The sequence below is a fragment of the Ictalurus furcatus genome, chromosome 4, assembly GCF_023375685.1.
Source record: "Ictalurus furcatus strain D&B chromosome 4, Billie_1.0, whole genome shotgun sequence".
In the NCBI taxonomy this organism is placed as follows: Eukaryota; Metazoa; Chordata; class Actinopteri; order Siluriformes; family Ictaluridae; genus Ictalurus; species Ictalurus furcatus.
In genome coordinates, this window is record NC_071258.1 from 13,913,984 (window position 1) to 13,937,570 (window position 23,587).

The following is a 23,587-nucleotide window of genomic DNA, read 5'->3' on the forward strand; positions in this document are numbered from 1 at the left end:
GTTTAAAAAAAAAAAAAAAAAGAGTAGATACACAAACCATATTTTACTCAAACCAAACAAATTTGTATTGGAAGTAATTTTTTTTTTAAAAAATTGAGATTGGTGGAGCTCTAATTCTAAATGTGGGTTGGCTGATGTGAGATTTTAAGTCATTAATAAAGTCTTGTACATCAGTCTTACTGTCACTTACTATAAAGCCACACAAACAAATTCTCAGATTGAGAAGCTCTGTAGAAGCCATATCAGCATGAGACTAACAGGAAGTGTGTGGCTGTGTTGGTTTTCTGTAAAGTGAGAGCATTAAAAACAATAAAGTATTGGAATTAAAATCAAAACTTTATTTGTTTGAACTGTAACAAAGGCTGTGTTCAGTAACTAAAAAACAAACCTGAAGAACTATAGGGAAAATGGTCAGGGTGTTTGCCCATAGTCTGTGTCCTGGACATACTGTTCTTTTTGTTTACAAAGGGGAATTCAATGGCTGAACAAAAGCAAATCAGTCGGGCATGTGTTGCATTTTAAACCTGGTCAACTCATTAATTCTGGCTTAATCCAGTGGATTGTGCGTACAGATTTGATCACGTATTATACACAATCTATAGTCTTCAATTCTTATCAACAAATGATCAGTGCTTTCATTACAGGTGTCTGGTTGGGCTGCCCAATCTTGCCCAACATTGGTTTCTCCATATCCATATAGAACCTCATATTCAATGTCAGGATCCATAAGTGTCTAAACACTGTCCGTAATGTGAGCATAAACCATGACACATCACAGCAAACTGTTCAAAATCTAATTCCGTTATATATGCGCTCTCAAACACTTAACCATCAGCGCATAAACACGCGTTCTTAAAACTAGGTCTAAATATTCTTAATAGATCAAATCAGACAAAATGGTGGACAGAATCTGAGGTGTGCACCTTTTATTTAGTAACAAATCATAGTGTTTTCAAAACTCCAAATCAAGTCCGTTCTACTCGAAGAACTGTTCCCTGCTTCTAAAAACTGGTCAAATGATACCATGATTTCCCAGCTGTCAGCCTTACAGAATTTGAATCCTTAAGACAAATTAACAAGCATATGAGAACTGTATATGAGAATGTGAAATGAACATCAAATTGACAATGCATTTGGCTCAGGCTCAGAAGTGGTTCACTGTAAGAGAAGATGAAACAAGGAAAGAAAAAAGGGGGGGGGGGAACAAAACAAAAAAACAGGAACTCGGTAGAGCATCAACAAAATTTAGCATGGGATCGACAGGGGAATGGATTTCCCCAAAACTTTTGGCAGCACAGTGGCCCCGGTTCCTGAAAAGGGTCACCGATGTGGTGAGGTCATGGGGAGGGGCAACTTCCTAATACTTCTTCCTGTAAGCCAGAACTCCATAGGCCACCAAAGCAGCAATGGCTACCAGTGCAGCACCACCATACAGAAGAACTGGAAGCTCAGAGGACACAGGCTCTGTTACAGGCTGTGTGTGTGCTGGAGCTGCAGGTGGCTCCTGAGCTGGAGTAGACGCTGTGTGTACAGGCTGTAGCTCCTGTGGCAGTATTTCCTGTTCTGGAGCTGCCACAGAACGTAAAACAAGAGAAACCTGGGATGGAGAAGACGTCTCCTGTACATTCTGTGGCTCCAGTGATGGTATTTCTTGTGCTGGAGGTATATTGGCCTGTACAACCTCTGCTTGTGGCAGTATCTCATGCACTGGAGCTGCTTGGACAGCTTCAGGCTGTGGCTCAGATTTAGCTTCTGGTTCTTGAATTGTTCTTAGAATCTGTGGCTCCACAGGAGCTAGAACAGGTTCTGGCTGAGCTGACTGAGGCTCAGGTTTAGGATCAAGCACTTGGGGTGAAGCAGCAATAGGAAGGGAAGGATGAACAGAACATTCCAGCTCCACATCAACTGGAGCATCAGCAATGATAGTAAAGGATGAAGGAGCAAGGTATTCTGGCTCCACATCAACTGGAACTTCAGCAATGACAGTAGGGCATGAAGAAGTGAGGGACTTTGGCTCTACATAAACTGGTGGAACAGCAGCAACTAAGATAGGAGGTGCCTCCAGGATGACAATCTGCTCCTCTAGGGACATCAATGACTCTGGTGCTTCTGAAACCGGCTGTTGTGGAGATGAAGCTTCTCTTCTAAGCTCCTCTCCGAGGGCCTCCAGCTCGCTTTCGGTGCCTAGGACACTTAGCATGCTCTCTTGCAGCTTTTCCTCTTCTACAGCTTCTCCCTCCTCCAGAAGCTCGGCCTCCTCACGCTCCACATGCACAATGTCCGAGTTGGACGAGTTGTTCTCACTGTGCTCCTCAGCTGAGGCCACGCCCTCACCACTGTCCACACTCTTGGCATCCTCTGGCTCCATGGTGCCAACCTTAGCCCAGGATTCGTGGCCACTCAGTGATACGGGCAAACTCTCTGTGTGCCAGGAACTCAGGCCGCTGCTGTCTGCCACGCTGATGAGCAGTGACTCAGGTGGGCTCAGCTGCTCGCAGCCCTGCTCCCCCGACAGGATGTAGATATCGTTACTGTCTTCAGCTATGAGCGCGCCCGGTTCCTCCACATCCTCCAGCCTAAACACTGCACTCTGCAAAATAAGATGATGATGCTTAAACACTAAACAAAAAGCATGCAGTAAAATCAATCAACCCTTTTTGAGAGAACTCACTATCTTGGTATGATCTTGACACTCACTTGATCAGAATGAATAAAGCCTCTCAAATGAATACCTCAGTGGAAAAACTTCAACTTTAATTTCATTTACTACAGACAGATATTCAAAAATAACCTGAATGACTGAAAAGCTTTTAAAAGCAACTTAGATTTACTGGGCTGCTGTTAAGGTTTGCTGCACTGAAACCAAGCAGCAAGGTTCTCATTTTCCAAGCAAGCTCTGCATGAGTTACTAAAATGCTCTCTTTTTTTAATAAACACCAAGACACTGTGCCAGTTTGAAGAAGCTATGCTGTTGAGAATTCTTGCTAAGTAGATGCAAATGCATTTCCTCTCAGTGTGGTTGCCTAGAACAGTCTTACAGTTCAGTGGTAGTGTGAAAAATACAGGAAGTCAAGCATCTAAAAGGAGCCTACATCATATAAACCACAAGCTGATTCATATAGGGAGCACCTGTTAAGAATGAATGACTTCCACTGAAGCACATCTCAAATCTACACAAAAATAAACAGCTTATTGTTTGGATGCAAGGTTAGTTACAGAACACATACCAATACAGAGGGCTTCGACAACATGTTTAGCTACAGCCAAATTTAATTATCATTATTTGTGTTGTGTTATTTTCTGACAAAGGCAAAGCACAAACTTCTTGTTTTGCAAGTTAAGTGGAACAAGGTTTGGCCTGCCACTGTCAGATAGACGGAGATATCTGAGGTGCTACCGAAGGCACAATTGAGCTCGACTCTAAAGGGGAGTGAGGCATCTTTTTTTTTTTTCTTCCTCAGAGGACGTTTTTGGGCCAGCACGTCTCACAGATTTGTTTCCTGCCATTCCAGTGGCTCACAGGGTTTGTGGAAATATGTATACGCCTTGTCTTCCTTGTATGATCATTACTTATTTTTTTTTTCTTAACTGGAACACCTTGAGGTTGTCTCAGAAGCCGGAATCCAGGCTTTAACTAGATTGTTCACTGTTCAGCGCTAATCATGGCCACCTTCTTTTACAGGAAGAGGCTGTTTAACAGTGGGTTTTACCGACGTGCAACAGGGAATGTAGATGACGTGTAGATAAGGGATCAGTTTTTCATGATATTGTGCAGCATTTCTGCAAATCCCTTCTGGATACCACCTGTGTATTAACTTCCTCTAAGCTCCAAAAAATGACTAGTTATTTCAGAGATTGTGTAGTTGAACCTGTCCTGTGCAGTAATGCAAGTCTGACAGAAATAAATGAATAATAAACTTGTCAGAAACTGCAGGTTCAACTGGTAGCAGACAATTACAATATTCAAATATTTAATCCACTAGTAACCATGTGACTAGTTTCACATGTAATCCTAAATCTCTCTCTCTCTCTCTCTCTCTTTCTCTCTCACGCATTCACACATGCGCACACTCCACAAAAAGCTCCTACATTGTGTAACTGAGGGTTAGGTTAAACTCTCACAAACTCTACTGTGTATAATTAAGTCAGATTTTTCTGCATGTCTTTGTAATCTCAGATTGTGTCATCATAATTTTGTACAGACGGGCATGAGTCTATCGCTCTTTGTCCGATCCTTCTTATCAAGGTATTTTGACCTTAAAACATCGTCCCTGCTGCCACATGGCCATACCATTCTGTCATACCAAAGACCCCAGCTGATTTGGAAAAAAAAAAAACTCCCATAAAATTTTATAGTCAAATCATATTTCCCATCAGGGCCTGTCATAATCACAGGTGGACTAAATTCACGCTCAGCCTTTGGTCCTATTTTTAAGCTGCTTTGTATAAAATGGGGCTGTAATGGCTTGGTTATCAGGAACCTTTGAGATATGCCCTGCAGTCAGAACTAATAATGTGCAATCCATTACAAAAAAACAAACATTTTAAGCGAGAGGAAGACCAAAAAAGTACCGGATCACAACCAAGTTGCAGGAGTTATCAAACAATAGTTCAATAGAGATCATCAAATTCCCCATGTTGTTGTATTACATAAAATCTGAATAGGTGTGTGCGCTGGGTGGGGTGCCTTTTCCAAAATCCTCCACATGCCCCGGGGTGCAGAAGCCAAGATGAATATACCAGCATGCCCCCACAAGTGTCGAGCATTAAAGAGGAGAAGTGGAGAACACTTAAGCAAGCTGACTGAACAAAATTGTACAACAACTATCCTAGCAGGCTTCCTAATCTGTTGTGTTGTGTTCAAGATATAAACACATTCACAGTTCTACTAGTGCAGCAAAATTTTTTTTTTTAATTTTATATATATATATATATATATATATATATATATATATATACACACATACACACACACACATATACATACACATACAACACTACAGGGCCACACTCACCATGTCAGTTATAGTATTTATTAGACTGCTTTTCTGATAGTTATGTGCAGGGCCAATGTAAGAGGGGAAGGTTAGGATAATTCTGAAGAGACTGGGGCTCACAAAGATTGTACCATTTTTTCATGTGACTTTTAGGTATACTGAAAGGTTCTTAAATGAAACACTCCAGAGTGGCACTATTTATAAAAAAATAAAAAAAATACAATAAAAAAAAATAAAATAAAAACACATACTCGCTCAGTCATCAGGAGATGACTGTTCACAAGTACACTATGTGGCCAAAAATATGTGGACACCTGACCATCACACCCATATGTGGGCCCTTCCCCAAATTGTTTTCACAAAGGTGGTGGCACACAACTGTGCTTTACGATTTCCCTTCATTGGAACTAAGGGGCCCAAAACTGTTTCAGCATGGCAAGGCCTCTGTGCTGAAGGTTTTCCATGGTGGGTGTGGAAGAATTCAAGTGGCCTGAGCCCTGACCTCAATCCCACTGAACACTAGAACTGGAACTTAAACTACATGCCAGGCCTTCTTGACCTTACATACTATATGAGCAGTTAGTGCTTTCCTCTGCCCTGTGACAGCATGAGCAGCAGTTCAAAAAGATACAGTGACTGGCTTCAAATGTATCAGAAGAAACAAATATTAGTCTTTACCCACTCTAGCTTGGGAGAGGGAATTAGAAAATTACCAAACTGAAAAAGAAAGAAACCACTGGTGTACTAACATCCAGACATGGAACAGGTTGGCCAAGGAAAACAACAGCAGTTGATGACAGAAATTGTGAGAGCTGTGAAGAAAAAGCCAAAAACAACAGTCAGTAACATCACCAACAACCTCCCAGGGCAGGAGTGAAGGTACAACAGCACCTTCACCTCTTTTGAAGCACATCACTTTTTGAAGAAGCATTCGAGAGCAGAAATTTAGAGGCCAAACCACAAGATGCAAACCTCTCATCAGCCGTAAGAATCAGAAAACCAGATTGGAATACACAAAGAAATACAGAGATGAGCCACAAAAGTTCTGGAACCAAGATTAACCTCTACTAAAGTAATGGAAAGGCCAAAGTGTGGAGAAAATAAAGGATCTGCTCATGATCCACAATAAAGGAGCTCATCTGTCAAGCACAGTGGAGGTAGTGTCATCATCTTTACTGATGATGTAACTCCTGATGGTAGCAGCAGAATGAATTCAGAAGTCTACAGAAACATTCTGTCTGCTAATTTACACAGAAATGCATCATGCAGCAAAACAATGACACATAACACACTGCCGACTCAACAAAGTACACCAAAAAGTGGTTTTAGAGTGGTAAAGTCAATCGTTAAACCTTAACCACATTTAGCATGCGTTTCACCTCCTGAAGAAGAGATGGAATGGAGAAACCCCCCAAAACAAACAACTGTGAAAGAAGCTGTGAAACAAACCTGGTAAAGCACCACAAAAGAAAGATGCAACAGATTGGTGATGTCAATGTGTCACTGGTTTGATGCAGTTATTGCAAGCAAGGGATATGCAACCAACTATTATGATAAGACTGTCTGTTCCAGTAGTTTGGCTCACCTAAATACTGGGTGGTCTGACACCAAAGATGCCTTGTTCTAAGTTGTTTAACACATCATAGATTTAAATCTGAGGAAGTGAAAGCTGAAATTCTGATCTATCGTCCCCCGTATTTATCTTTTGACCTCAAACCCAAATGTCTTCAGTGTATTAAAATAAATAAATAAATGGATTTGGCCTTGCCACTCCAATACTTTCAGAGGGGACTGTATATATGACAAATATACTTCAAGCTAAAGGCGTGCATGTTAAAATAATCCTGATCCATGACCTACTCTGAAGCCATATACAGATTTAGGGCCCCCCCCATTTCCTAGACACACACGAAGTCATGAGATGACATTATCCTGTTCCTGACAATGAGCAAAGCACTTTTGTTTCTGGATTTCTTTTAGCTGAGGGACATCATAAGGTCACGAAGTTCTGCTTTAATTTAAAAAAAGGTGTGGTTCTAAGCATGGAAGACTCCACAAGGGCTACAAAAGGTAATCTAAGGTAATATGTCTCTGAATCTCTATTACCACTAAAATTCAAATGACATTACTAGGGACTTAAAATTTAAACAAAGGGAACCTGCATGAGTTTAAATATTTACAAAATGTTAGTGACAGCTGTCCAGCAGTGATGGTAAGCAGTAGCAGGATTAACCATCTCTCCTCTCTAAAAGAAGTGACGCCCTGCAGTGGAACTAGGACATTGTCCCTGATGATGATTTTCTATGAGGATTTATCAGATTTATTTTTGGACTTCCCTATGACACTCAGTCTGTGTATGTGCGTGTAAGTGTGTGCACAGCACATGATTCCTGCTCTGCAGCTGCCACTGCTGTGACATGTTTGTTACATAAAGCAGTGGGCCAAGCGGTGTCCAGGATATTGTGTGCCAAGCCAACACAGCTTAAGCTCAGGCGCTCCCATCACCATCTCATTTATGCCCCATGTTGGCTTTTGGATAACAGCCAGACACTGTTCAAGTCACTTGTTCAAAGCACACGCCTTTAACTTTTGCTTTTCATTTCTCTTTGCACGAATGGGAGGGATTTGCATCAAGGTCATTTGTTTGTCGATCCCTAAAAATGGATCACGTCACGTCACATTACAGCTTTGCAGAGTGTGGGAGTCCTCACACATCCCCAACACTGGGGATGTGTATGAATAGATTTTATTGAAAATATGAAAGTGATAACAAGCCTGAAAGTGCACCAAGACTGGGTCACACTCCCCAAGGTCACTCAGATTTGCAGGAGACATTTTGTGTAGTGTACCTACCCACACACCCCCACCCTGAAAGCAAAAAAGGATTTTTTTAAACTACAACTGAACCTCCCAACAAAAATGTCAACATTTTAGTTATTGGTTTGCTTAGTAATTTTTCGACACATTCACACCATGAATGTGAATAAAACAGAACTAATAATGCATTTTACTGTCAGTCTGTGTTCTGTAGTGATAAATATCTATAAAAAAAAAATAAGTCAAATAATACACGTAATGTACAATCATGCACCAGATTAAATCTCCTAGATCAGATCTCATACACTTCAGCAAGTTGGTCATCTTTCTCATCTGTGCTGCTTCAAACTACACACATTGCAAACAGGAAAAAAAGAAAGAAAGAAATACGTTTGCCTACCTGACGCTGGCTGTTTTCTGAGACAGTGATATGCCAACGCAGACCAGAGACAATAAATAAAGGAAAACTAAATGGACACACTCAACACACGCTGCCTGCCAGAGCAATGGACAGCAGCTCTACAGAACTTTTTGTTCACCGCTTACTCCCTCCCCTAAACGCACAAACCCCTCCCGTCATGTTCATGTCATCTCTGAACTGGATTCCTCATGAAGGTCTGGCACTGGAGGAATGTGGATCTATTCAGAAATTCAATCTCAAAAGCCATTGCACTGATCAGTATCCTGTCTGCAGAAGCAGCAGAAAAGCTTTAGTTAAACTAATACTGGGAACTGAATTACCCCTCTCCCTCCCCCCCCACCACACACACACAGCAAAAGATTGATCTGTGCTCTGAGAAGTATGCCAACTCTCATAAAGTAACTACAAATTTATAATATTATTGCATTTAAACTTAAGTCATAATCATTATCATGTGTGTGCAATCCAAAGGTGGCAGCAACCAATCATTTGTAAACGACCTTCCTAAATAGCAATGCTGTTGAGAGCAGTGACCTTTGAAATGTTTTTAATGAACTGATAAGGAAAAAGGCAAACTGAAACATGTATGTAACAGATTCAGTTTCAGTGGCTATAATAAATCTCAACCTGGCTGTGAAACCAGAGAAGTAAATAATGGAGAAATCAGAAGTTTGGGACTTTCAGGAGCAGAAGTTAGGGCAGGCAAGAGAGCAGGTTATAGCAATGCTTAACAGCTCAAATTCATTTTGAGAGACACTATTTATTCATACAGACTTCATGACTAAACACACAGGTATGCAATACATACCTTTAATCACACAAGAGTGCCGCTGTGTTACTCTTATATGAAACAATATACAGAAGTGAAAGCCAAATTTGTACCATGAAATAGAATTCTCTTGTATGGTGTGTACATTTCAGATCTGTGGCTCCCTCTTATGGTACACAAGCTGCATGATTTCTTATTCCTCACACTATATCGTAAGGAGTTAAGGTTAGAGCCGCACGCAACAGACAAAAATGTGATAAAGTTGCTGAATATTAGAATAAAACAAGATGCAATATAATCAGACTAAAATGTTATTGAAACAAACAAATAAGTAAATTTTTTCTAACATTAAGATACATAATAATAATAATAATAATAATAATAATAATAATTATATATATATTTTAAATAATAGACTTGTAACTCAAATTGTAAAATATCATTAACATAACATTATACAGAAGTAGTACATATTAAGCTAAATTCCAAATAAAAATTCCTATTCACTACTTACAGTATACACTATCTATAGTAGCACGTGTACTTATCATATTACCTATAATATAAATGCCTCTTACACACTAAACATAAAAAACATGGCAGACAATTAGAGCTGAATGGAACACTGTTGGCTTGTGTGAGGACCGCCTGCTAGCACGTCTGTGTGTCTTTGCATGTTACATTAACTCATTATACCCGTCTCTGCATTGTGATGCAAAGACACGTTAACGCAGAAGTACAAATCGAGCTTTAAATTATGTCTGTCTTTACAGATTTACTTGAGCAAGGTTTAAGCCTTACAAGCAAGTAATAAAACATGGTGGGGCATGAAAATAATCGATGACAGGGTGAAGCGATGCAACCCGACACAACCTGGAATGCTGCTGCCACCCCAGAGTTGATTCTTTTCAGAACAAAAAACCCACATGATCTTAAACAATATCAACTCTTATTTATGACATTAAGAAAAGTAAAAGTAACATGCTGGGGGTTTGTCCGTAAAACACAAACCCATTAGTGAAAGATCATGTCTAGATACCAGGTGGTGGGAGATTTATCAGTAGGCTATAAATGAGAAACCGGAGAAAACAGTGACAATTTTAATATTTTGTTTTAACTGCGGTTTGAGTGGAAAACCTACAAAAACACTTGATTTATTTCCCTTAATACACAACTCCCTACAAAACTGGTGCAAATGTAGGCATGGTTTTTAAACTCCTGTTTTTAGACATTTTTTGATTCGTTTTCATGGTTTTCTAGAGGTTTATTTAGTTCTCCAGATGCAACGCACAGAACCCAGAGGTATACTTTGGCATTAAATGTTGAGTATAACTCGTTTAACATCAATGGAAGTCCAGTGGAAAGTGTCATGTTTTCAACTGACACTCCCTGACGCTCATTCATTCCATTCACACTCGCAATGAGGACTTCTTTTCGGTGCTCCGCTGATGAACTCTGATTTAACATATCCACAGTGAAAAACAAAAATGTGAGAGACAACACAGGCTGTGTTATACTGAACAGCCATTTTGTCTGTCTAGCATTTCAGCTGTGTAAACTAACCGAAATACACATCTGTATCTGTAGCAAACAAATAACATGGAGATTCTATTTGTGTGTGATTATGTTTAGGTGTTTAGTAACCAGTGATACAGGTTGGTGTTAAAAAATAAAAATAAAAAGCCACTGGAGTTGCTCTTTAACCATTTACTGCTCAACTCCATTTATACTGCTTCACTGGCAAGCTATTGCAGATAAAATTGTATCTGAACCTGCCAGACAACATTTACATAAAACACTGTATTACATTTAATAAGAAATACATGACTGCCAGTTTGTCTATTGTTTGGCATCATCAGGCATCGTCAAAGCATTCCCATTCAAATAAACACACTAAAAGCCAATTCATTCCACATTAATTTCAGAAACACTTTTAGACTTGTATCTGATATGCATCACACAGAGCAGATATGCTTCAATTTTCACCAGCACTTGAGTCCACACTAGCTCTATGCAATATGTCTAGCCGGATTTAAAAATGCTTCAGAAGCACATAAGGTGCGCCTTTTACACTCTATTTGCACAAGAGAGGCATAAAATCTATAACGCCTCATTCAATTTTGACTGTGCCAAAAGCCAAATTTGACTGTGCCCACCCTCTGCGTTTTATTAACAACATTGTGTGCATGAATTTTAGCATGATTAATAAGAATACAGAACTTATGGAAAGTGTCCAGTGTTGATTAGAACCTATAAAGAGTTTAGTAAAACCTGTGTAAAGGAGATAAACTTCCTTCACATAGTTAAACACAGGAAAAAGAAAAAAAAAAAAATACCAACAAAAAAACACTCACCCATCCACCCTGCTGGATGATGAAGTCTGCCTCTACCTCAACTAGGTACCGCTCACCCAGGGAAAGTAGAGAGGCCAGCGGGTGACCCTTACAATGCAGTGCTTGCAATAACACTAAAGGTACCAAAACCTAAAAAGAGGTAGAGAAGGCAAGAGAGAATGAAGGACACACATTTAATGTAATTTGGATCTAAGGAAATGGATGAATTTGGATGACAAGTAAAACCCTCTCTGCAAACGGTCTTCAGGCCCAGTAACATTGACTTGCTACTACAAGACTAACTTGTTATCACCTTGCTCCAGCCTCCTTCAGAATGGGAGGAAATCTCCTTCACTGTACTTTGGAAATCTTCATAGTCCAGCTGCCTGCAAAACACACACTCACTCAGTGCACTGTGTAACTTTTATTTCGATCGGTGTCTAATCTTAAGTTAAAATTCTAGATGGTATAAATGCACACAGTGTGTACTGGAACTACTGCAACACCCTTCCAGACTCACAAACTAACTAAACATAAAATAACTTATATATATATATATATATATATATATATATAAAACTGTGTTCAAATTTCAGGGTTTTTTCATGTAAAAAAAAAAAAAAGAAAAAGAAAGAAAGAAACCAAGCTAAATAATGTCAGATATTTTCCACCTTTAATGTGATATAGCAACCAACAAAATTCAAGTAAAAAGCAAATAGAAATGTTTTAGGGGGGAGAAAAAAGAAAGAGCCAAACACTGGGCATAGCCAATACAATAATTTAGCATGCCCTGAAAAAGAAAGAAACCATTGGTGCACTGACAACCAGATATGGAACAGGTTAACCAAGGAAACAACAGCAGTTAATGACAAACAGTGTGAGACCTGTGAATAAAAACCCAAAAACAACAGTCAATGACATCACCAACAACCTCCACAGGGCAGGGGTGAAGGTATCATAATCCACAGTTTGAGAGCAGAAATTTTGTGGCTATACCACTCATCACCAGTAAGAATCAGAAGGCCAGATTGGAATTCACAAAGAAATACCGAGATGAGCCACAAAAGTTCTGGAACCAAGATTAACCTCTACCAAATTGATGTAAAGGCCAAACTGTGGAGAAAGAGAGGATCTGCTCATGATCCAAAATATGTGCACGGTGGAAGTACTGTCATGGCTTGGGCTTGCATAGCTGCTTCTGGAACAGGCTCACTAATCTTTATTGATGATGTAACTCATGATGGTAGCAGCAGAATGAATTCAGAAGTTTACAGAAACATTCTGTCTGCTCCAATCTAAGTGGCAGGAACTTCATCATGCAGCAAGACAATACGCAACAAAGAACTTCCTGGGGGGGGTTAGTGAAAGGTTTTAGACTGGTTATTTAAATCACCAGACCTTAACCCAACTGAGCATGCGTTTCACCTCTTGAAGAAGAGTCTGAAGGAAGAAACCCCTCAAAACAAACACCAACTGAAAAGTTGATTTAAGTTGTCACCAACTTAAGTTGTCTTCAGTGTAGAGCAAAAACAAATGAATTGGCTTTGCTGTTCCAATACTTTCAGAGGGAACTGTATCTTGGTTTCATTTTTTACATCTCAAAAAACCTGCAGTCTTAACAGGGGAGTGCAGAACGTTATATCCACTGTAATATAAAACAAAATACACGACATAGCCAAAAGTATGTGGACCATCAAGACAATGTGTGTTTGTTGAACATCCCATTCCAGTGGTCAGGGCTTTGTGCAAGCTAGTCAAGACTTCCAAACCAACCTTGCCAAAAATGGACCTTTATGGACCTTGCTTTGTGCACAGCAGCACTGTAATGCTGGAACAGGTTGGGGCACCTTAGTTGCAACTAATGTTAAAGCATGCAAGGACATTCTAGACAATTGTGTGCTTCCAACATTGTGGCAACAGTATAGGGATGATCCACATATGGATGTAATGGTTAGGTGTCTACATACCTTTGGCCATATAGTGTACGATCATGGGGAAAAGAACATGCACCTTCAGGTCTATGTTTTTATTTATCAGGGCCTAAATAAAAATTGTGTGCTCCTCACCAACTTCTATAAACAAACAAATAACCTCAGGTGACAACAACAACAAAAAACAGCAGCAAGTGAAGTCAGTTCTCAAAGTTGATGTTTTGGAAGCAGGAAAAATGGGCAAGCATAAGGATCTGAGCGACTTTGACAAGGGCCAAATTGTGATGGCTAAACGACTCAGTCAGAGCACCTCCAAAATGACAGGTCTTGTGGGGTGTTGCTGGTATGCAGTGGTTAGTACCTACCAAAAAAGTGGTCCAAGGAAGGACAACCGGTAAACCGGCGTCTGATAGAAAGGTGTCAAAACACGCAGCGTACTGCAACTTGCTGCATATGGGGCTTCATAGCAGCAGACCAGTCAGAGCGCCCATTCTGACCCCTGACCACCAACGAAAGCACTTACAACGGGCATGCGAGTACCAAAACTGGACCATAGAGCAATGGAAGAAGGTGGCCTGATCTGATGAATCATGTTTTCTTTTACATCATGTGGACAGCTAGGTGTGTGTGGGTCACTTACCTGGGAAGAGATGGCACCAGGATGTACTATGGGAAGAAGGCAAGCTGGCAGAGGAATTGTGATGCTCTGGGCAATGTTCTGCTAGGAAATCTTGGGTCCTGGCATTCATGTGGATGTTACTTTGACACATACTACGTACCTAAACATTTTTGCAAACCATGTACACTCTTTCATGGCCAATTTCCCAGATCTCAATCCGATCCAGCATCTTGGGATGTGCTAGACAAACAAGTCCGATCCATTGAGGCCCCACCTTACAACTTACAGTACTTAGCGGCTCTGCTACTAACATCTTGGGGCCAGATACCACAGCACACCTTCAGAGGTCTTGTTTAGTCCATGCCTCGACAAGTCAGAGCTGCTTTGGCGGCACAAGGAGGAGGACCTACAAAATATTAGGCAGGCGGTTTTAATGTTATGGTTAATACAACCTTTAATTCAGTAACATGTAGAACCATGTTCTTTACAACATCAACAGCTTCAATTCATTGATATTTGAGGCCTTTGTTTTTATGCACAGCTCTCTTAATATCCGAGCACGGAATCTGAATGGAGTTGAGGTCTGGACTTTGACTTGGCATTCCAACACCTTGATTTTTTCCTTCTTAGCCATTCAAATGTATATTTGCTGGTGTGCTTGGGATCATTGTTCAGTTGCATGACCCAATTTCGGCAAAGTTATACTTGTGCAGTCTTTTTCTGATTGTGCAGTCATTAACAAACAGTTATTGTACTTACACAGGCCTGTAGGTCACATACCATAGCTCATGCTACAAGTTTTTCTTTATAACACTGAGCATTAAATTGTCTGATTTTGGACTGAATTTGCTGGGATGACCACTTGTGAAGATCGGTCTTCAACTGTCTTGAAGGTTCTCCATTTGTAAACAATCTTTCTCACTGTAAAGTAGTGAATTTCAAATTGCCTGGAGATGGCCTTATAACCCTTCCCAGATTGATGAGCAGCAACTATTGATTCTTTGAAGACATGGCTGATGTCCGTTCTTCTTGCCATGATGCAGACACACACCAGAGTGCTACAGAACACAAAACTGTCAAAACTTCTGCCTTTATAGAGATAGTCACACTTCTTGATGATTAACTATTCGTGTGCATTTCATTAGTAACACCTACCTGCGAATTACTCTCTTAATGACTGTGGAAATATGAAGGGTGTACTTATTTGTTCCCACCTGGTTTTTGAATGTAGGTGTACTTTTTTCGGGAAAAAAATGACTACATATTGAAATCTATAGTGTTTTTATTGTCACCTTGGGTTATTTGTTTGTTTATAGAAGTTGGTGAGGACCACAATTGTTATTTAGGCCCGGATAAATAAAAATATAGAACTGTATATATGCACGGTATACTGACATCTATGCCGTTCCATGGAAATCTAACAGACACTGACCCACTGAGAAGTGTCTGTGTGGCCACAGTCAGATGTGTGTCCAGCACTTGTGCGACACGGTCCCCCAGCATGGCCAGGCTGTCCTCTATAGTGTTCTCAGGATTAGCTGGACTGAACACTGGGGATGTGTGTCGATCAAAGCCTGTACTTGGAAAAGCTATTTAAAAATAAATAAATAAATAAAGATAGGCAGCTGACAGATTTCTGTATCAATCAAACCAGAATCAATATTTAACTAAGGCTAAACTCAAATATTTATCTTACAATCTCCAAAATAATGGCAAACCCTAGTTCAATAAAGTAATATCAAGTATTTAAAGCAAAGATATCTAAACTATATCAGATATACACTGGTGCTTGTGAACCCTTTAGAATTTTCTATATTTCTGCATAAATATGACCAAAAACAACATCAGATTTTCACACAAGTCCTAAAAATAGATAAAGAGAACCCAATTAAACAAATTATCAAGAATATTATACTTGGTCATTTATTTATTGAGGTAAATTATTCCATATTACATATCTGTGAGTGGCAAAAGCATGTGAACCTTTGCCTTTAGTATCTGTCTGACCCGCTTGTGCAGCAATAACTGCAACTAAATGTTTCTGGTAACTGTTGATCAGTCCTGCACATTGGCTTGGAGGAATTTTTGACCATTCCTCAGTACAGAACAGCTTCAACTCTGGGATGTTGGGTGGGTTTCCTCACATGAGCTGCTTGCTTCAGGTCCTTCCACAACATCTCTATTGAGTTAAGGTCAGGACTTTGGCTTGGCCATTCCAAAACATTAACGTTATTCTTCGTTAACCACTCTGTGATGGAATGACTTCAGTTCAGATCACAGGCAGATGCCCTGACATTTTCCTTTATAATTCGCTAGTATAATTCAAATTCAGTGTTCCATCAATGATGGCAAGCCGTCCTGGCCCAGATGCAACAAAACAGGCCCAAACCATGATACTACCATCACCATGTTTCACAGATGGAATATGGTTGTTATGCTGGAATGCAGTGTTTTCCTTTCTGCAAAAACAACACTTCTCATTTAAACCCAAAAGTTCTATTTTGGTCTCATCCATCCACAAAACATTTTTCCAATAGCCTTCTGGCTTGTCCACATGATCTTTAGCAAACCGCAGATGGGCAGCAATGTTCTATTGGAGAGCAGTGGCTTTCTCTTTGCAACCCTGTCATGCACACCATTGTTGTCCAGTGTTCTCCTGATGGTAGACTCATGAACATGAACGTTAGCCAATATGACAGAGGCCTTTAGGTCCTTAGAAGTTACCCTGGGTTCCTTTGTGACCTCACGGATGATTACACATCTTTCTCTTGGCGTGATCTTTGTTGGGTGACCACTCCTGCGGAGGGTAACAAAGGTCTTGAATTTCCTCCATTAGTACGTAGTCTGTCTGACTGTGGATTTATGTAGTCCAAACTCTTTAGAAATGGTTTTGTATCCTTTTCCAGCATGATGAGCATCAACAACTCTTTTTCTGAGGTCCTCAGAAACCTCATTTGTTCATGGCATGATACACCTAAACAAACACATGTGATGAAGATCAAACTTTAATAGTTCTCTAAATAAAATATGGCACTCACGCACACCTAATCCTCATCCCATTGATTAAAACACCCGACTCTAATTTCACCTTCAAATTAACTGCTAATCCTAGAGATTCACACACTTTTGCCACTCACAGATATGTAATATTGGATAATTTTACTCAAGAAATAAGTGACCAATAATAATAAAAAAAAAAAGTGTCTCATTTGTTTAATTGGGTTCTTTTTATATACTTTTAGGACTTGGGTATGAAAATATGATGATTTTTTAGGGCATATTTATGAAAATACATATAAATAGAAAATTCTAAAGGGTTCACAAACTTTCAAGCACCACTTATTTGGTGTAATGAAGTACGTGTTCATGTGTCTTACAGACAGTGATTTCTTCTTCTAGCTGCTTTAGCTGTTCCTCAATCTGTTCCTTCATCCTGCTGGTCTTGTCCACAGCTGTTTCTTGTGCAGCCTCTCCAGATGCTCCTAATCAAAATATTTTTTATTTATTTTCTTTTTACACTATATTGTCTGGTCACACACATTCATTATGTAATAAACAAAAACTGGACAGCCAAATGCTGCTGGCTTTGCCTCCAAGTTGACACCAAGGGACAGTCCCTTGATAGAAGACTTTAACCAAAAGATCTTTAACTTCTGTTTCATTACTGCAACTTTTATTATATACAAGAAGGCTTGATAGTGCAACCTAATAGGTGAAAGTTCAGCAGTTCTAAATGTAAGGGGAAATAGCCCATGTAAAAGGGTTTGTGCACTTATGCAAGCTGGGTATTGGAAGTTTTTTGTGAAAAAGCCCCAAGTCATTGATTTGTGAACATACTTTAACAGATATTCTCTAAAAATGTGAACTGTATTTGGTCCCAGGTATGGCTATAACTGTAACAGAACAAATTCTACTTTAAAAATGACGGGACATGTAATAGAAAACTGTCTAATGAGCCAGAGGTATTTGCTCAGTGGCAATGCCGAGATGGTTCTTAGTGGAGTTTTTCTAAGCTCAGCCACACTGTGAGCCAGTGGTGTGCAAGTAATTCAGCAGCAACTAAACTAGCATTAGACTGGGTCTAGCGGATAGCAGGGATCAGGAGCTTATTGCTATGTGTTTGAAGCTTACTGAAAGAAAACAGGAGCAAAGCAAAACACATGGCAGTCCTATTCTACACGCTGATATGCCTGAGTAATCATGCCATCCCTATTCATTCACTATGATTAATATAGCCTAAGAAGTAAACACATCATCTATTATCTTATTTAAAGTAGAGTCAACTGATCAAATGTTTGTTTCGGGAACGTCCTTTCCTTAGTGTTCCACAAAAACTTTGCCCAGGCAGAGCAGATGTTCCCTGCTTGATCTCTTTCTTCCTTTCCAGTTATCTTAGTATTCATGTCTGGGTCCCAGAACCTCAAATATTTTCAGCTGTTGTTAAATCGTCTCCGTTGTTCCACCCATTTTAACTATAACATACAAATGACCTAGAGGAGTCTATGGCAATCTGTGTAGAACGACTAAAAATAAATTGCCCTCATTAGATTAGTTAGTAAATTGTGAGAACTCACAAATCATAACTATCAAAAAAAAAAATCTAAATCAATCAACAAAAAAAAAAAACAAATTATGAAATACAATACTGAGCAACATTACGCTAATTGTAAAGTGCTCAATTATTATGTGTAAATGTTTTATGTTCAATTACAGTAAGGTTACCAGAAAGTACACTACTGTTAGCATGGTGCTCTCTCATTATTCATTTTTGATGGTAGAACTGTACCTGATGGTAAAATGTTAAAAAGAAAATACTCTGCAATAAGACATTTGTAAATCTGTATTAATATTCATAGTTGCTGACTGAACAGTGAAATAAAACCTTTTCCTGTTGGATCAACAGTGGCACTGTTCAACTGCTCCTACCAACACTCCTTGAAAATGCCATCAGTAACAAATTATCATCCCACTGCAATTTCAGAACTTTGAAACGTTTTGGTGTAATACACACTAAATGAACCTCACAGCTCAACAGTGATGTATCAAATGTCTGTATGTTATGCAGCTTCCACAAATCCAGACCAACAAGTAGGCCTTGCCAGTGACACATATGAACAATTCCACCATCACATAGAAATAAAATAATCTGTGTGGCTGGTATGACTGTCTGAAATCCTAGTTCGATCCAATTAAAAGTACCGTAGGATTTATAATGTTGGAGGTCTTATTGAATATTGGATATATTTTATATATTAAATATTGAATATCTGTAAAAAGAAAACAGATAAAAACCCCTTTCCCTAACACCATCCTGGTTTGTTTTGTTGCAGCAAAATGGAAGAATGAAGAAACGCAAGTATATAAAGACAATGACGAATGGGAATAAATGGGAAATAAGAATGTTAATGCATATTTTTTTTCTGATTTGACAATTGTTGGCTAGTAGAGAAGGCTTTGCGGCTCCGAGACCTCACCGGTGCTTAAATCTAGTTTTTGAAGGTGTGTGAATTAGACTTCTCCCTTGACCCCCTTCTCCAGAAATATTTCTCATTTACACATAGTGAAAAGAATAATCTTATAAGCAGTGCAAGTCTTGGTAGAGCACACCTGTGACAATCCACACTTCTATAACTTCTACAGACTTGTACATCACAGCTGAAGTGAGGGAGGAAATAACATGAAATATAGCACCATACATGTGCATTGCCCCTGAACTGACCTTTAACACGTCAGTTAGGAACCACTGAAATAGTAGTTAATGCATAATACACTTCTGAACTAGCACTAAAATCTCACTGACATAACATCATGGATTTAACAGTTCAGACTCTGTAACCTTGCCCGAGTTAAAGAATTGGTTTGCTTTATTTTTCACATGACGGCTCATTGCATGAAAGACATCCAAAAATGCATTGCTTGTCATTCTTTACCATTCTCAGGCCTGTACCGTGGTCGTGGGGGCAGGCCGAGGTAGCACAGAAGGACGTATCTCGTCTCATAGTGGAAACCTTCAGGCACATTGCTGGTGGAGCCAGAGGCAGCCATTGAAGAGAAATGTTATACTCACAGGGTACATACACTACTAAATTCTGTGGGGAAAAGCACACATATACACTCTCAGAAAGGATATGTTAATATCCTACACACTTTTTGTGTTATTACCATTTCAATGTGTTAAATTATCCAATACATGTGTTAAACAAAGAAAAACATTTCACACGAGTGACCAACACAACACGTGCTAAATTATTGTCCAATCATGTTGCGGACTGCGCTGCCGACATCATCATCCAACTCTAAACTCACCTCAAAGTGAATGTTTGTTGCTTTGAGCTTTTGACTGTGACGGCGGAGTCAGAGTCCTGAGGCGAGGAAACCAAATGACCACAGGTAAGTTAGCGTTCATCACTGTTTAGCGTTAATGCTGCTGAACATGCCTGGCCAAGTTTGTGATATTTAGGCAGGGAGCTCTTGAAAACGCATTCATTGGAAAACAGTAACTCAGACTGATAATTAACTTTACCTATCGCGACGGCTTCAAAAGTGAATAATATGTACTGCATGAATATCAGTGTTGGCATTACACTACTAGTGTCATGTGTTTATGTTGGCTGTGAAATATGGACTGAGGTTATTGTATAATTCTCTGAGTTAGCATCTTATCTGAGGCTGAGTTAGGGTTAGCTAGCTGTATGCTGTCACCAATCATAGCAGGGATGAGTGATGCTAACCTAGACGCTCACCTGAGTTGATAACATTACTTTAGCATACAGCTTGCGGTAATGTTAGATATTCTGTGGGCGGCTGTGGGGCGGTTGTGGCTCAGGTGGTAGAGCGGGTTGTCCACTAATCGTACGGTTGGCGGTTTGAGTCCTGGCCCACATGACTCCATATGCCGAAGTGTCCTTGGGCAAGACACTGAACCCCAAGTTGTTCCCTATGGCAAGTTAGCACCTTGCATGGCAGCTCTGCTACCATTGGTGTGTGTGTGTGAATGGGACACAGTGTAAAGCGCTTTGGATAAAAGCACTATATAAGTGCGCCATTTACCATTACCTTTTTGAGAGTTAACGATAATGTAGCATTACAGCTATTCACCATGACGTAATACAGAGAGTGGGTTAAAGTTAACTACATTTAGCAAGTGTTTTGGACAACACAAGCTGTAGTAAGTATCATTAGGAGGATGGGTTAGGGCCATGTTTCTTCATGAATTCGGTGAATATTAATGCTGGTTAACAGGTGCAGACAGTCAGTGGCTAATGGAACTTAACCAGCTCAGTAACGTCAAGGACAGAAGTTCTTCACAAGGTTAATGTGTCAAAAAGAGAGGTTGGAGTTTACAGTAGGTTGTAATGCTTTCTAATATCTCTGTAATGTTGGTTGACTTAATTAGCTTGTGCAAATAAATTTGCGTTTTGGTGCTAAAAGCAGGAAAATAAATATTCGCAAGCTAGCTAGATTTTCCTGGTGAGTCTACAGCACTATTTTGTTCATTAGGAGAGTGGAGGTCACATTTCCAAAATTACACAATTTGGGATTCTGTAACGCAATTTCTCAGTTGATGTCCAAAGGCATTTGTCCATATTTTATAGCAAACAACTAACCAACACTCTTTTTGCTCTTTTACAGCTTTTCAAATGGCAGGGAGATTTGTAAGAAGATGCATCAAGTCCAATTCTTACATCGGTCAAATGTTTTAATGATTTTAATAAATGTCACCTGGATTTCATGCATGTGTTTGTTTATTTTGTGAGCATTTTAGTAGCATTTTAGCATACAAACAAATGGCATTTTAGGATAATTGTATGGAAAATAAAAAGTATAAACAACACATCTGTGTTATTTTTGAACACATCTTTGTGTGGAAATGTACTAACACACTGATTGTGTTGAAAGCAACACAACACGTGTTGTCCTTAACTAGACACAGAGGTGTGTTAAAAATGAACACATGGTGTGTTATTTTTAACACATCTGTTTGAAGAGTGTAGAAGTGATGAATTTATAAATTACACCTTGTGAACTACTCATACAGTAACTCATAACAAATCGAGGGGAATGAATATGTAAAGAATAACTTGCAAAATTATTATTTTTTTTGTGGAATTATGAAAGTAGTCATGTGAATGCTATACCTATTCCCACGACAAAAGGCTGCACCTTCAATAAGCTTTCATTAATTCTGTGTCCATACAAACATCTGAGAGGAACTTAAGTCAAAAAAAAAAAAAATTCAAGCACGAGCAACTTGCTTATCTTAAACAAAGAAACATACAGGAGGTTTTTTGTTTTGTTTTGTTTTTAACACTGTACTGTCCATCGCCCCAAACACATATCATTCAGACCCTCACATATCACTCATTAGAACATTGTGTACAAGGGCGCGCGCACTGATCTTTTCCCACAGTTCACTCATCCCACTTTAGCATGCCTCAACACAGCTAGCTAACTACTCAGTACCAGACACATCTTCATGCACCGACACAGTAATGATAATAAAGTGGTGAAAACAAAAGAAACGGGCTTACCTTACAGTCACACACAGTCCCGTATTGTGGAAAACCTGCACCGTGCCCTGTTTGCTTGTGAAGTACTCCAGTGCTAGTTGGCTACGTACAGTAGTTAGCCGCTAACTTGCTGGCTGCTGTGTTATGCGTGTTCCACAACCTGCCCCCTGTTCCGTCCCCTAATTATGTCGTGCTTCATACACACACACTGTCGACACGAGAACCGCTATTTCCCAGACAACACTCACCGCTAGTCTAAATGGTGTTAAACAGTACACTTATAAGATTCAGACTGAGCCAAGGTCTTGTGCAGGGCTGAAAATCCGGCTCTTTTACTTCGCTTACAAACCTGTTGATTGGCGATATCCTCACAAGTGTTTTTGTATTTGAAATAAACATGTAAAATTTCATGAACGCAGGTCATCTATAAAGAGTAGTTTTAATGTTTTGTTTCCACTGTAGTTGGTGGGCTTTATAACGTAAAGGAAATTGGCTTGCATATCATAAGGACACATATACTGACAAACATAAACAACAAGGAAGCAAGCTTTTCAGGGATATGTATCCGGCCCGGGGTCAGGGCTCTGGGTTACTGGACAATCCAACCATCTTCTATACCGTTTATCCTTCAGGGACACAGGGAACCTGGAGCCTATTCGAGGAGCATTGAGCACAAGGCAGGGTACATCCTGGACGGGGTGCCAATCCATCACATACACATTCACACACCCATTCATACACTACGGACACTTTGTACATGCCAATCAGCCTGTCATGCATGTCTTTGGGGGAGGAAACCAGAGTACCCAGAGGAAACCCCCGCAGTATGGGGAGAACATGCAAATTCCGGACACACAGGGCAGCGGCGTGAATCAAACCCCGAACCCTGGAGGTGTGAGGCAAACGTGCTACCCACTAAATCACCGTGCACCTGGTTACAGTGATTAATATAGTCTATGTACACTATGATTTCTAAATATACACTATGATTAATATAGTCTAAGAACTGAATGCATCATCTATCATCTTATTTAAAGTAGAGTCAACTGATCAAATGTTTGTTTCTGGAGCTTCCTTTTAGTAGTGTTCCATAACAAATGTTGCCCAGACAGAGCAGATGTTTCCTTCTAATACAGGTTTGATCTCTCTTTCCAGTTGGATTAGTATTCATGTCTGGGTATTGGGTTAGT

At 39.7% G+C, this 23,587-nt stretch overlaps 1 protein-coding gene across 3 annotated transcripts; it reads right to left on the reverse strand.

Moving 5' to 3' along the window:
- Nucleotides 1-274: 274 nt before the first annotated feature.
- On the reverse strand, nucleotides 275-23,274 carry bcl2l13 (BCL2 like 13). 3 transcript variants are annotated; one of them, XM_053623088.1, is made up of 8 exons: nucleotides 22,419-23,274; nucleotides 20,194-20,249; nucleotides 19,818-19,976; nucleotides 17,265-17,369; nucleotides 15,320-15,476; nucleotides 11,651-11,723; nucleotides 11,359-11,487; nucleotides 275-2,590 (listed from the first exon to the last, which is right to left on the reverse strand). In XM_053623088.1, exons 3-8 carry the CDS (start codon nucleotides 19,930-19,932, stop codon nucleotides 1,358-1,360), a joined length of 1,812 nt encoding a protein of 603 aa, XP_053479063.1. In that variant the 5' UTR covers nucleotides 19,933-19,976; nucleotides 20,194-20,249; nucleotides 22,419-23,274; the 3' UTR covers nucleotides 275-1,357. The 3 variants fall into 3 exon arrangements, with proteins under 3 accessions (XP_053479063.1, XP_053479062.1, XP_053479064.1); XM_053623087.1 differs by lacking the exon at nucleotides 20,194-20,249 and having other exon boundaries at nucleotides 22,419-23,273; XM_053623089.1 differs by lacking the exons at nucleotides 19,818-19,976; nucleotides 20,194-20,249 and having other exon boundaries at nucleotides 22,419-23,273.
- Nucleotides 23,275-23,587: the final 313 nt, after the last annotated feature.

Bases quoted from the DNA above. Each gene is read 5' to 3' on its own strand.
- bcl2l13 (XM_053623088.1), bottom strand. From the start codon at position 19,932: ATGGCTGCCTCTGGCTCCACCAGCAATGTGCCTGAAGGTTTCCACTAT. The intron at 17,370-19,817 runs GTAAAGAATGAC...TATTTTGATTAG, and splicing joins ACGGTACAGGCCTGAGAATG to GAGCATCTGGAGAGGCTGCA. The intron at 11,488-11,650 runs GTGATAACAAGT...ACCTCTTTTTAG, and splicing joins CTGAAGGAGGCTGGAGCAAG to GTTTTGGTACCTTTAGTGTT.